The sequence below is a fragment of the Primulina eburnea genome, chromosome 6 (genome assembly GCF_022965805.1).
Source record: "Primulina eburnea isolate SZY01 chromosome 6, ASM2296580v1, whole genome shotgun sequence".
In the NCBI taxonomy this organism is placed as follows: Eukaryota; Viridiplantae; Streptophyta; class Magnoliopsida; order Lamiales; family Gesneriaceae; genus Primulina; species Primulina eburnea.
The window spans coordinates 30,774,922-30,789,931 of NC_133106.1; the positions used below are offsets into that span (position 1 = coordinate 30,774,922).

The following is a 15,010-nucleotide window of genomic DNA, read 5'->3' on the forward strand; positions in this document are numbered from 1 at the left end:
AAACAACAATATATATTAAATTCCAACCATATGCCCGAATCAATGGGAAATCTCAAAAGAGTTAAGAGTGGGTCTCATGGATCATAATCTGTGAGACGGGTCAACTCTACTCATATTCACAATAAAAAGTAATACTATTAGCATAAAAAGTAATAATTTTTCATGGGTGACCCAAATAAGATATCCGTCTCACAAATACGATCAGAGACCGTTTCACACAAGTTTTTGCCAATAGTTAATAATCCTTTATGAAAAATAAATTGAGGTTTAATCACTTATGTTTATTTAAAAAATGCTTAGAGACTTCCTACAAAAATGATTAATATGATTGTAACATCTTTTGTTGTATACAAAATAATTATTCATCATATTTTATGCTTATAATTCAAAATCTAATTAATACAAAATAATATAAATTACATTATTTTTTTAATCAAGTTGTTACATATATATTTTTTGATAATTTTTGTATTGTCATGTTGTAAAATAATATTACATTTTAACTATGAAAACATTTGTTACATGATTTTAATGACAATTTTAATACATTCAAACATATAAAACATGCGTGCACATATAAAATTATGAAGTTGAAGTTATTTGAGCTTTTTTTTTTTTTTGTTTAAAAAGGAGTTAAGCTCCTATTTTATCTTTCATAATGGGTTATTAACATTTTTGATATTTCACAAGAGTATTATATTAAATTTACCGAATAAAAAATCGATAAGAACTCATCAGATAACATAAAATAAAATATTTGGTTATACGCTATTCCAATAAAAATCGAAGTAGCTAACAATCGATTGGTATCAAGAGATCTCAGTGTAATCCCATCAATTAATCGGATGGGAAAAAAATATCATAATATTTTTAAACGTAACAGTTTGTTTCTTTTCGGTGAAAAAGACCACAACGAACAGTTATCTATGTCATTTTGACTTCTCATCCCCATAGTGCATGCAAACTTGTATTTTTTAATGATGACAATAGATCGAGTCTAAAACCGACACCGTATTAAACTCGTTTCCAACGTGATGGATTTAGGCTCGGTCAAGTGGGTCCATAGCGGGGTAAATTATAAGTATATGAATGAATGTAGCTATGGTAAATTATAAGTATATGAATGAATGTATGCATATATATATATATATATATATATATATATATATATATATATATACATTCATTCATATACTTATAATTTAGAACTGAAATAATTTATTTAATAACGATGTTTTTAAAATGAAAGTATATAATTATAAAAATTAGCACAAAGTTAGACGCATAGAGACAAAAGACAAAATCTAACTAATTCTAGAATATACATACATGCGTACATAGATACATATATATAGTTAGTTGAAAATACTGGCGCCAAAGGGACCCTGATGTCAGTTTGTTCTTATCATTTCTTGAATTTGCACCCGAAAAATTCGTTTCTCCTTCCATTACCATTCCACGGACCCATGCCCAAATTCCTCTCCCCCAAAACCCTAATACATTTCCTTGTTTTCTTGCCATCTTTGAGGAATTTTCATAACCCCATTTCTTCTTTCACGAAGAAGAAATGCTAGATTTTTATTTTTATTTAAAAGGTATGTGTCAGAAATCAAGAAACAGAGGAGCGCCTCAACATTTTGCATCTTTTGAATCATCGGATTGAGGTTATGTCCCTTTATCGATAATCGGTTGTAATCCTTTTCTATTAGTCACGGGTTCTTATGTTTTAGCTTGATCTTGGAAGAGGTGGTTCCATTTGGTTGAGAAACATGGGTCGATTTGTTTTTGTTTTTTTTTAACATGGGTCGATTTGTTGATGATGACTTATTTTCAGATTCTGAGATTGGTGACGGCCGATAATTCTCCATTGGGAAAACCGATGCTGGGCTGCCAGTTAGCTGCATTAACTTGGACATCTTTTGAGCAAAGGTGTTTACTTCCTCTATACTAATGTCAATTTAGTGGTTCACTTGTTGCGATTTTCGTTTTCTGCTATCGCATTGTGTTTCTATTAATGTTAGTTTTAGACCATGAAAAGATTGCAATGGTATTTTTATTTGTAATTGTGGGTTGGGTGAAAAGACTAATGGATGATTTCATGAAGAAGCAGATTAAGTATTATGTACTATCAATCTAAAAAAATTCCCCGTGTTCGTTGGTTTTTTTTTTTTTTTTGGACCCTAGAGTATTATTAAGAGGAGGATTAACAGTTTTCTGAAGAAATTTATGTAGTTTGGTCAGAAGTTATTTATACTTCATGTATTGGAAATTCGAGGCTACTTTCTCATCTGTTGCAAACTATAATGCAAGAATTAGAAATAGCATAAACAAATTAAAATCTGAATTTTTTTTGGTTGCAGTAGCATTTTGTTTCTGTTTCTGGGGAAGTGGTCCAGATTTATTTTGAACATAGTTTGTAGCTAGTTCAGGTGACTTCCGATTGATCCTCTGCTTAATCAATTACAAGGTCTATAATAGGACAAGACTTTTCATCGTCCATGCTTAGTTAATGAAATTCATGAATACTTTCTGTAGTTTCATGACTTCTTGATCTCAACATTGTTTCTGGATATTTACTCTATGTTAATTGACATCGGACGGATTACCTGTGTGATGATGATAAAGAATTTATATGCTTTGAAGACGTTTACTCCATTTCAGGCATGGATCATGGACGTGAAAGCAAAAATGATTTAAAGGCAAGCACTAATGCTTCTCATAATAAACGTGATTCATGGGCACCCCTGATTTCACTCGTTGATTCGGACAATGGAAGTGGCAGCCTACCAGAGTCAGAGATTAATCTAGAAGAAATAGAAATTGGGCGTGACTCGGTGCAAAGTTTAGATTCTTCGGGAAGGTCTTCAACCTCATCAAACTCCTCATCCGGTGATTTCTTCCAAGTTATTCCTCATACGCTTCCCAGGTCCCATCCATCAATTGGCATTCCCAAACCTAATGGGGGTATCAAACAGTTGTATAAAAATGACAGGGTTGATGTTTCAAATGAGGCCTTGTACAGGTTAGAAGAATCTATCACCGGCTCTCCAGAATCCACTTCACGATTTTCAGACATTACCCATGAATCTTTACAGCCACAAATGTCACCAACTCAATCTCCTTTCATCCAAGTGATGGAAAGGCCTGGAAATTTTGATCCTGGCAGGATTCCGTCTTCTATTTTCTCTAAACCCTTATCACCAATGGAGTGGAGTGTTGCTTCAAATGAATCATTGTTCAGCATTCATATTGGGAACCACAGTTTCAGGGGCCGTGCTTCAAAGATGGGTAAAGACATGTACAGATCAGGAGAACTACTCAAATCCGAAGAACCTTTTAACTCGAAGCAAATATACCAATCTGGAGAACTTTACATGTCTCAAGAATTATATCAATCTGAAGAACCTTTTAAATCTGGTGATCCGAAAAGAACTAGTGAGTTAAGTGGCTCTGCGCTAAATTCTTCAGCTTCTAAGGAAGTGCAACCTGACGAAAATGTAGACATGGAAAAGAATTTGATTCAGAATTGGAAGCCTGGTGCTAAAGGGGCAATTGATGTACCAGTTATTTCCGAGGCTCATATCGATCAAGGTGGCATAAATCTCGGAGAACCTGAGGATTCTTTCAGCGCCAACCAACTCCCCGATAGAAGTGAAGCTATTGTCCAATCAAATAGTTTTATCAAGTTAGTGTTATTTTCGTGCTAACTCAATTAAATTACTTTTGTGTTCAAGTTACTCATTAATCATTCGTATTTTGAATTGCTAATTCTCTATAATTGGGACAATACCCTTTTGTGTGTTGCAGAAAGAAGAAGTCTGCATGCTCCTTTTGTCATTGTTCCCATTGTAGACGGCTCTTCTGCTCCTGTAATTGGCCTAGCTGTAGCTATAAATGGTCAGATTTCTCTTGCGAATGGTGGTCGTGTTGCTCCTGTAGGTCGTTTGGCTGTCCAAGCTGCTCCAATAGTTGTTTAAACTGCTCAAGGTGCCACCGGAAATTGTGCTGGCCGAGCTGCATTTGCAAGTGTCCCTCTTGCCCAAGTTGTCACTGTAAGGTTCCAACCTTTTCAAGCTGCTGTTGGTGTTCATCATGGCCAAGCTGCTGCTGTAACTGCCCTTCTTGGCCTAGCTGTAAATGCCACTGTCTTGATAGCAGTTGGTTGTGCTGTTGCTGTTGGAGTAAACCGAAAACATCAAGTCTTGATTCTTCTTACACGTATGCTTCGGTCAATATCTTGGGGTGTTTGGCTAGCAAACATGCAACTTTAATTCTTATATTTATGCTGTTGCTTTATATATAGGCATGCTGAAATATTTGTTTCTCAATGCAGTTTAGCTGGTTCTAGAATGGCGTATCCAATTTCGGTGAAGGCATCATCCAGTAAACGTTGCTATTGTTTTTCATGTCTTTCATGCCATTCCTGCTCACACTGCTGTTGAGAAAGTTTGAGCTTTACTTGGCCTTCTCGTTTATGAGATGTTATCTGGTTTTATAGTTTAAAACCGTAATGATTCATACAACAAAGCAAGAAGATTTGGATTTAAATCTAATAGAAAAATGGAACAACTTTTAATCGTAAATTAAGAACCCACAGCTCAGGTAAAACTCCGTTAATCAGTTGCATTCGGTGCCAGTCTCGGGTCCCGGAGAGGAATCAAACGTTGTTTCAGTATTTCGTTCCAAAAACGGTTTGTTACATGATCCGGGACAGTTTTAGAAAATAGGATAGTACAATTTTCCACTTATTGGTCGTAACAAATTGAAGCATGCCTCTATGGACGTGTTTATTTGGATTTATGACCTTGCTCGCCTAGTTGAATTCACTATAAAACATGTTGCCATATTCGTCTAAAGAACGCTTGTTGCACATAATGGTTTTTTTAGAGATCGTCTTTGTTTGACATTCCTTGATTATTTTGGATAAACTCTTCCGTTTGACGAACTCGTGGATCCGCAAGCATGCTAAGTGTTGTTATAGCCATCGTAGAAATACTTTGGAAATTTAGTGATAACTATCTAGATCGAGTTAAGGTACTCGCATTAGGGTGTGCGATCGGTCTATTCGGTTACCGTCTGAACTGAATAAACCTATAACCGATTTAACCGATTTTATTTCTGAGTAACCAAACCGACCGAAATATTCATACAAATCGATGTCCATGTATATGGTCAAACAAACTCTTTGTGATGAATTTTTCAAGAAGCTTTTTAAACTTTCTCTCAATTTTATATAAATCAACAATATCACGTGCAACTGTCCATCTTGAAGAGATTCGAAACTTTGGACATGTTATAGCCATAAACAGTTTAAATTCATCACCTTCTACAAATTTAAAAGGGAGTTCATCAACCACAATCATTCTAGCCAAACCTTTCATACATACTTCATGACCAAATTTCCAAGTAGTTAATCACGTCTCACCGTCTTTTGCACCTTGTTGTATTCTCAATTGCACCTGATTTGTTTAACTAACATGTGGGTTTTTTCTACACGAATTCATATGAGCCCTCAAACTCGCAGTTCCATTTTTATATGGATCATAATAAAATCCCTTCTCACAATACATGCATTTAGCTTTAGTTTCATTTTCAGAACTGAAATTTTTTGTGAAATGCTCCATACCTCACTTGGCTTCATTACTTTTCATTTGGTTGTCTTCACTTTAGAATTTGCACATGTTTATATTCCAGTTGAAGTTTGTGGAATTTGCTTTATAGAATTTGCACATGTTTATATTCCAATTGAAGTTTGTGGAATGAAACAACTATCATCAATATCCATAATAGATATGTCTTCTCGCCTTATCACATAAGAGTAAAGCATACAATTTTCATCAAAAATGCATATAAAAAATATATATTGTGAATAATTCAATATTTAAAATAAAGCATATATAAGAAAACTATTTATATTATTTATCAAATTTCAAATAAATTACCAAACACAGAAATTGAATTATTGCATTATAGCTTGGTTGCTAACTTCAGCTTATAAATATATTATTCCCAACTAATCTCCCTAAACATTTTTCCCATGTCTCTCGTGAAATTGGCAACATCTAGGTAATTGAAATAAGAGCGAAATATGAAATTATTTCGTAACATTTACTTTCTCAAACATATTCTTAATCTGTGTGAAAACACGTACAAGCTTATATGAGTTGGACATAGTCGAAAAATAAAAGAAAAATTATATAATTGGAATAAATGAAGTAATAAACTAGCTTTACACAATGACGTCATGAGAACTTTGTAATTATTGTGGAATGGAAAAAAGCACTGGAAAAGCAATGCATTTATGAGTAGATTTCTAGATTACGAAGGGTCTCGCTTTTCACAATGACGTCATGAGAACTTTGTAATTATTGTGGGAACTCACACACATTTCATGTGTTGCAATTGTCTCATGAGTAGATTTTTTGTGAGATGGTTTCACGAATCTTTATCTGTGAGACGGATCAAACCTACCGATATTCAGAATAAAAATTAATACTTTTAGTATAAAAAGTAATAATTTTTCATGCATGACCCAAATAAGATATTTGTCTCACAAATTACGACCCATGAAACCGTCTCACACAAGTTTTTGTCTTGTCCAATTTGTATTTCCCAATTGTTACCGTTTCAATATTTACAAAATCTTTACTCTTCTTTTGAGGGTTAAAATTTGTCATTAAAATTGGATACAATTATAAAATATTAAAAAAAATTACATTTTTGGTTTTCTTTGCAATTTTGATAATCTATCTTCAATATGCATCTTCCGATTTTCTACAATTATATTATCTTTTTTATTAAGAGTGCTGATGTATCACTACACACGTCAACAATATATCAGTGTCTCATTGGTACCACGTTGGAAACACGACTAAATTTATCGCAAAAAACAAAAATAACGAACTAAAAATAAAATTTGACAACATAAACTATCAAAATCGGAAAAAATCAGACATGTACAACCAAAAAATGTAATTTTTTCTAAAATATTTACCACTGAGCCACCTTATTTTTTCTTTTTACCTCACTAATTGTTTCTCTCTTAAATTTTGTAATCTGGCCAGATTTATGCAATCTCGCGCTATTAGAAAAATAAATGCTTTAAACATTTTCCCATTCTCACTTTTTCATTTGTTTTCTTGTGCCCATCGACTTTATTATATATATATATATTATATTAAAGTAACTCAATTCTTGTTTTGCATTAATTTTCAGTAAATAATAATTATCTACATATGATTAACATAATTTCACTGTAAATTCTAAGGTTACGCGCTTGATCCCCAAGTGAATACACATCAAATTGTCGAAATAAACTAAAATTACACAAAATCTTAACTAAATTGTTTGTATATGTCATAGGCACACCCCCACCCCATCCCCCCGGGGTGGGCTTTTTTCTGTGGGTCCCACGAAATCGAAAGATTTTCGGTAGGCCACACGACGTCGTGTTCTGTACAAAATTCAAACAATCAGCCGTTATATTTCGCAGAGACGCTCCACGTGTGAGATGTGTCCGTGGGTCCCTGGGCCCCACAGAGTGGTCGTCACTTCACGTAAGCATGGCTCCACCTCCGACAATGGCCCCCGCCTAACGTTGTACACTTTTGGTCCCCATGGAACCCACATTATCGAGATGTTCCCAAAATATTAATTTTTTATTATTTATTTTCATAATATATTTGCCTCACTTATAATAATAAATTAATGTTTATGTAATTTCTACAAATTTTCATATCATATAATATGAAATATATACGAGAAAAAAAATAAATTTTCAGAAAATAAAAAAGTTTAATTTTGGGTGGTGATTAAATTTGTATATTTTTTAAATTTTTTTTTATTTTTTTATTAAATATGTAGATTGATTGTAGTTGCCTAAATCTAGTTGGGGCCCTGCTTGTTTCACATTATAAAAAACCTACAGGCTTAAAGGGCGTTTGTGATTGAGACATAGTATTGAACATAGCAAACAAGTAAACACAAGCAAATCTGCGGCAGGAGGAGAAGAAGCTTTAAAAATCTTCTCTTTTTCTGAACCCATTGAGTCTGCTGCTTCCATATACCAGAAAATTCTCTAGTTTTCTGCAAGAACTGAAAGATCTTGTTTGAAAACTTTGTCTCAAGACTCCATTTTTTGGTGTTCCTTTTTAAGATTCTTGGGCCGTGCTTCCTCTCCTCTTGCTTTCCCTTTTCGGTCCTTTCCCATTTCAAATTTCAAGGTTTTGTTTTGAGGAGCACAGCAACGAAATTCGTCTCAATCTTCGTTTCTGGGTATTTTTTCATTTTTTTTTCTGACAAGTGTTCTGTTTTAGTTCCTGAAAAGTGGGAAAAATGGTGTCATTGGGTGCAATGGGGAGGGAGAACTCCGTGTTTTCTGCAACCAAGGGTTTGGTTTCTTGTTTTATTCTTCTGTGCATTTTTTTGTCCGTTTATGGGCAAATTCTTGATGACAAAATGGCTCTACTTGAATTCAAGAAATCGATTTCTGACCCAAATGGGATTCTTGCAAGCTGGAATGATGATTCTCCCAACCACTGCTCTTGGTTTGGAGTTTCCTGTGATTCAAATTTCAGAGTCACAGGGCTGTCTTTAGGAGGTAACTTTTCCTTTGCTCCTCATTGTTTTCACGGATTTGATATCAGGAGAAATTGTTCTCAAGTAAATGGAAAGTTGATGGGAAAAATCTCACCTGTTATTGGAAACCTTACAGAACTTAGGATTCTATCACTTCCATTCAATGAACTTTATGGGGAAATCCCTGTTGAAATGTGGGGATTGAATAATCTTGAAGTGATAGATCTTGAGGGGAATTTCATTGTTGGGAACTTTTCTGGATTTGACTTCTCGGTTCTGAGGAGTTTGAGGGTTCTTAATCTAGCTTTCAACAAGATATTTGGGAAGTTTCCACCTTCCTTTTCGGAATGTAAGGGTTTAATGATTTTGAATTTGGCGCGAAATGAGATAAATGGGGATATTCCTGGATTCGTTGGCTGTTTATGGTCGTTAAGAACGTTGAATTTGTCCTTTAATCGGTTCGTTGGATATGTTCCGAGTACTTTAGGATACGATTGTGCGAATCTTGAGCATTTGGACTTCTCATTTAATTTCCTCAAGGGAGAAATTCCGCGCGCTTTGGGAAATTGTATCCGTTTAAAGACACTTTTGCTTTCCTCGAATGTGTTACATGGCGTTATCCCCAACGAGCTTGGTAGACTTCAAAGCCTTGAAGTTTTAGATGTTTCGAGAAACAACCTAACCGGTCCTTTAACCATGAATCTTCATAACTGTGTCAATCTAAAGGTTCTTGTCCTCTCAAGTCACTTTAATGTTCTTCCGAGCAAGAGATGTCCACGTGGCGAGGCGTCTCCGGATCTATCTTGCATAGAATGGAATGATAACAACGTTTTCGAAGGTTTTATTACTGATGACATTACAAAGCTTCCAAAGCTGACGATTATTCAGGCCCCCTGTGCCAATTTCAAAGGCAGTTTTCCAAGAAGTCCGAGCAGTTGTCAGAGCCTCAAGATGGTAAATATCAAAGGCAGCTTTTTTACCGCTGAGATCTTTGATCTTCATTACCTTAACCTACACCCTTACAGACTTGGTCGAGCGTTGGTCCATGTCTTCGTTAAGAATGGAATTTCTGAATCAGTGGCGAAATCTGTTGGCAATGAAAATACTTTGTTTGTGCTTGATTTGAAAGATAGCAACTTCACCTGTCAGTGTTTGCTGAATTGTGACAGAGTATCGGGAAAAATACCATTGATCCACTCGCGAAATCTTCTGTTTTTGGAAACATCAGCTGTCGACAAAAGGATACTATGTAGCATTCATCAGGAAAACCATTTTTATCCCTTAACTTCAGCCTATTCATCTGCACCACCACCACATCAGCACAAAGGTGGTCACAGGCCAAAAAAACATGTTCCTAAAGCAGGACGCCATTTGAAAAGTGAAAGAAACGGGCTTTCCCCCCGTATTTTGGGAGCCATTATATCTTCAGCAGTCGTTTGTGTACTTTCTCTCGTGTTTGTTGCTGTATTATGTTGTTGTATGAAAAAGAATCAACAGAATTCGAGGGTCGAGATTTCTGCATCACCTGAGTCAAGGAAAATCATACTTTTCAATCCCATTGGGGTACGTTTAACATACGAGAACATTGTTCAGGCAACCTGGAATTTTAGCCAAAGCAAGTGTATCGGAACTGGTGGATTTGGTGCAACATACAGGGCCGACATTTCACCTGGAAATACGGTGGCGGTCAAAAGGCTCACTGCCGAACGGCACCAAGGCGCTCCACAGTTTCATGCAGAAATCCAAACCCTTGGTCGAATCAGACATCCGAATCTTATTACTTTGATCGGGTACTGTTCCAGCGACGACGAGATGTTCTTGATATATAATTACCTTCCCGGAGGAAATCTACGTAAATTCATCAGAGAACGAGCAAATAGACCGTTTGATTGGAGCATACTTCACAAGATCGCTCTGAACATAGCCTCTGCACTTTCCTATCTTCACGATCAATGTATTCCCCGGATCATACACCGAGATATCAAGCCAAGTAACATCTTACTGGATGATGAATATAACGCTTATCTGTCAGATTTCGGGCTGTCAAAAATTCTTGCTAACGCCGAAACTCACGCCACCACCCGTGTAGCTGGAACGTACGGCTATATATCGCCAGAGTACGCCTTGACTGGCCGTGTATCGAATAAGGCAGACGTCTATAGCTATGGTGTGGTGCTGCTGGAACTAATGTCAGATAAGACCGTTCTCGATCCTTCATTTTACTCACATGAAGATGGCTTCAACATCGTTTCATGGGCATGCCTGCTGATGAATCAAGGTCGGATCAAGGATGTATTTCTGGAAACTTTATGGGATTCTGGTCCTCAGGACAAACTTGGAGAAATGTTGCATTTGGCCATTTTTTGTACGGTTGAATCACTTTCTTCAAGACCGACGATGAAGCAAGTCGTCGAACGATTGAAGGCGCTTCAATCTCCTGCCCCTGGCTAGTTCCAAGAAGGTGGGAATTCTCTGAACTGATTAATTGTTGTGACATAAGGAATAAAACATAAGTTTAGATTTCTGATCATGTAGCTTTTAAAAGTAAAGATGACATAGAATAGGTTGATTTCATAATAATGATCCTATTCTGTTGCCTCTGTCAAGTTTTGGAAAACTACATACATTTAAAGTTTACATATAAATGTATACATGATTCTTGATTTATATTCAAATGGTCAAGAAAATCTTGCATTATCTAATGGAATTCACATACATATATTTTGCGATTTAAAACTAATTCAATTTGACTCTAAACCATTTGAAGAATCCCGAGATTATTTTTAAGTCATGGAGAAGTTTTGGTGTTCTTTCATCGAATAATAGTAATTCATCCAAACATCTATTATAAGGGAAAGAAATAAAAAGAAATTAACATAATAATAGATTTTACCAATGCCCAAAACACATTTTTATGTAAATAGAGCACAAATATTGAAAAATCATGGATCAACTAAGCCCTCTCGGGATTTTTTTTTTTACAGAGGGACCTCATGGAAATATCATTGAAGAATAAGGTTTGATATTGATCATATTTCATTCCAAAAAATGGAAAGTTCGACACGATTGAGATTTTGATTATCCACTAAAATTTTGTTAATTAACAAAAATTATTCTGCTGATTTTAAAATACAAACATTAAAATTCTATTTAATTATGCATTTGTTAAATTTTTAACCACTTCTATATATATATATATATATAATTAATTTGTCTTTCTCTATTTTTTTTTAGAATTATATATTACAGTTAGTTAATTTTATATCAAAATACATCATTTATAAATTAATATTGTTGATTATTAATTTCAAGTGATTAAAATTTTAAAATATTGTGAACCAATTAAATATATGTAATCAACAAATATTTAAATAAGATGTGCAAAATAATCAGATAAAAATATCGTTTGTAAAACCTTTAATCTCTAATAAATTTTCATAAATGATCACTATAATTCATATTTTTATAAAGAATGTTTTGTACATTGAATTCAAAAGTAGAAATTAATCTTTATTTTTTTCCTCCTTTTATAAATAAAAATTAAAATAAATCAAACTAATCAAATCTTACTGTAATAATATAATGAGCATAATTGAGTGCATGAATTAATTGTTAATGATAAAGAATTTGTGTTTGAACTCCAAGTAAAAATGAATGAAAGACTCTTGAAAAATGAAGTTATTAAAATAGATGTATATAATAATAGTTTCAAAATGTTTATTAAATACTTGATATAAAAAATTAGCGAAGATACATAACAATTCCAGAGAAATTAATATATTTAATTAATAAGCGATAGAGCTAGACATTTTTATGAGGGGAAACAAAAAATATCATATTTATCATCATAAAAAAGTTCAAAAAAATAACTATAATTTTTTCCTCTAAACAAAATATCATAGGTAACACATATTCAGATTTCAATAGTTAGTAAAACATAAATTTTACAAACATAAATACAATTAAACATTACATGTAAAACCAAGCTAAAATAAATTTTACTAAACTAGTTCAGATAATTACCAAGATAACCTCGGAAAGATGTCTGAGACGACAACTAACCCCATGAATACAATAAATTTCTTGAGAAACACAAGGACACAAACTCACAAATGAAACTCATACTTTTAGACGATGATGATGTATATACATGTAATTTCAATTTTTAAAATGAAAACTTTTAATATCATTTACGGTGATTGTGGGGACCCGGGCTCTAAATCTTTTTCTTGGGATTAAATGGATTGTTATTCTAAAATGTGGGTCAATTTTTCGCTTTTATATTTAAATCAAAATGTAACTAGACAAGCACAAGTTCTTTATTTAATTTACAACATACAAACATAAAATCTATGTCCTGTTCCGTATATCCTCAACTAACCAGTAATAAAATACAGCACATAACAAAAGACAACTACTGGTCCGTCTGCTAGGCCCGAGATCTCCACGCTAACACGATCATCTCTGTCTCGACCCAAATCCTGCCCCACCTGTTGTTATGCACACATACAGACATAACAACAGCCGGAAAACCGGTGAGAACACATCCCAGTATAAACATGTGAACATGCATATAAATACTATAAAACATGAAACATGCTGATATGAATGTCATTCATATAAAATCATGAAATGCGAGCCTAATCATGTCTAGATGCGACTCGACTAAAACTCTAGGGATCCCGGTGTGAATAAGACGATCTATCACCTACCCTCCCAATCGGGGTGACGGTACGTCTTATTCCTAGACTTCGGCCTGATCTGTATCCACGTCTACAAAGGGGCGGTGATCTTCCCCTAAGCTGGGATAGAACCGAACATCTAGAAGTCTGCCTGATCTCCAGACTGTCCTATCTTAATGCATGAATACAAAATCTGTAAACAAGCATAATCATCTAATGCAATGTAACATGATCTGTAAACAAAGCATAATAAGAATTGAATACAAGTTCTAATAAACATCTAATGCAATGTAACATGATCTGTAAACAAAGCATAGCGAGATTTGCATACAAGATCTATAAACAAATCTATAATAATAATACCTATATCAAGATATAAACAATAAAACTCGTATGTGGTTTTGGTTGGGAAACTCAAATGTGATCTCATTTGAGTCGTGATTCCCCAAAACAAAACATGTATTATACCTTTCGTCGTAGAATTGCTGTTACAGTCGTGAAGATGAATCTGCAATAGAATGTCTAACACTTTCTAGGAAATGTTTCTTTAACACTTACTAATCAAATGAAATCTCGCGCCTCTATTTATAGACAATGATCGGAAGATCCGATCCACTTCGGACGCTCCGATCTGACACACTTCGGACGCTCCGAACTCACTTCGGACGTTCCGAATCCTGCATGTCTTCCACGTCTCTAGCCAACTGTCTCGGATGATCCGAACTACGATCGGTCGATCCGAACTCTGCATGCCATCCATGTGTCCAGCCACCTGGCTCGGACGCTCCGAACGCCGAACGGACGATCCGAACGCATCGGACGATCCGATCCTGGTTCGGTCCTTCCGGTCTCACCGAAATATAAATAATCCAACATTCTCGATATCGGTCAATCTAATCTCAATAGATATCATTTCTTATTTCTTATGGTTATGTACAATCTTCACAACATATCTATGAATTCGTACATGTCAATCATTGCTCTGGGCATTACATTTCTCCCCCTCTAAGACAGAAGTTCGTCCTCGAACTGAAGTAACCATACAAAGTATCTAAAACAGTTTGATAATCTAAAACTGAATACATACTCATATCATATAAATAACTCGGGGTGTTTCTGCCTCATGTTTTCTTCCGTTTCCCACGTCGCTTCCTCAATGCCATGTCGACTCCACTGAACTTTCACAAGTGGAATGGTCTTCGTTCTGAGCTGTTTGTCCTTTCGATCAAGAATCTGTATCGGTCGTTCTATATAGCTCAAGGTTTGATCAAGTTCAGCTTCGTTCGGTTGAATAACATGAGAAACATCTGGCATATATCTGCGTAACATTGATACATGAAATACGTCATGTATTCCGGATAAAGAAGGAGGAAGAGCAAGTCGATAAGCTCGATCGCCAATCTTTTCAAGAATCTCGTACGGACCAATGTATCGAGGAGATAGCTTCCCACGTTTGCCAAATCGCACAACGCCTCTAAAAGGAGAAATTTTCAAGAATACCCTATCTCCTACCTCAAATACTAACGGTCTACGTCTGATATTGGCGTACTTTGCTTGCCTATCCTGTGCTGTCTTCATTCTTTTCTGAATAACCTTTACCTTCTCAGTCATGTCACGAATCATATCTGGCCCAAGTTCTGGTACTTCTGAAACATCATCCCAATATAGCGGAGATCTGCACCTCTTGCCATACAAAGCTTCAAACGGTGCCATCTCAATGCTTGTTTGATAGCTATTATTGTACGAGAATT

At 35.0% G+C, this 15,010-nt stretch overlaps 2 protein-coding genes across 3 annotated transcripts; both read left to right on the forward strand.

Annotated features, from left to right (window-relative positions):
- The first annotated feature begins 1,391 nt into the window (after positions 1–1,391).
- Positions 1,392–4,869, forward strand: LOC140834206 (uncharacterized). 2 transcript variants are annotated; one of them, XM_073198918.1, is made up of 6 exons: positions 1,392–1,664; positions 1,835–1,929; positions 2,361–2,429; positions 2,662–3,685; positions 3,808–4,218; positions 4,334–4,869. In XM_073198918.1, exons 4-6 carry the CDS (start codon positions 2,664–2,666, stop codon positions 4,440–4,442), a joined length of 1,542 nt encoding a protein of 513 aa, XP_073055019.1. In that variant the 5' UTR covers positions 1,392–1,664; positions 1,835–1,929; positions 2,361–2,429; positions 2,662–2,663; the 3' UTR covers positions 4,443–4,869. The 2 variants fall into 2 exon arrangements, with proteins under 2 accessions (XP_073055019.1, XP_073055018.1); XM_073198917.1 differs by lacking the exon at positions 2,361–2,429.
- Positions 4,870–7,969: 3,100 nt separating this feature from the next.
- LOC140834207 (LRR receptor-like serine/threonine-protein kinase RPK2) lies at positions 7,970–11,166 on the forward strand. Its single transcript, XM_073198919.1, has one exon. It carries the CDS (start codon positions 8,335–8,337, stop codon positions 11,026–11,028), a length of 2,694 nt encoding a protein of 897 aa, XP_073055020.1. The 5' UTR covers positions 7,970–8,334; the 3' UTR covers positions 11,029–11,166.
- Positions 11,167–15,010: the final 3,844 nt, after the last annotated feature.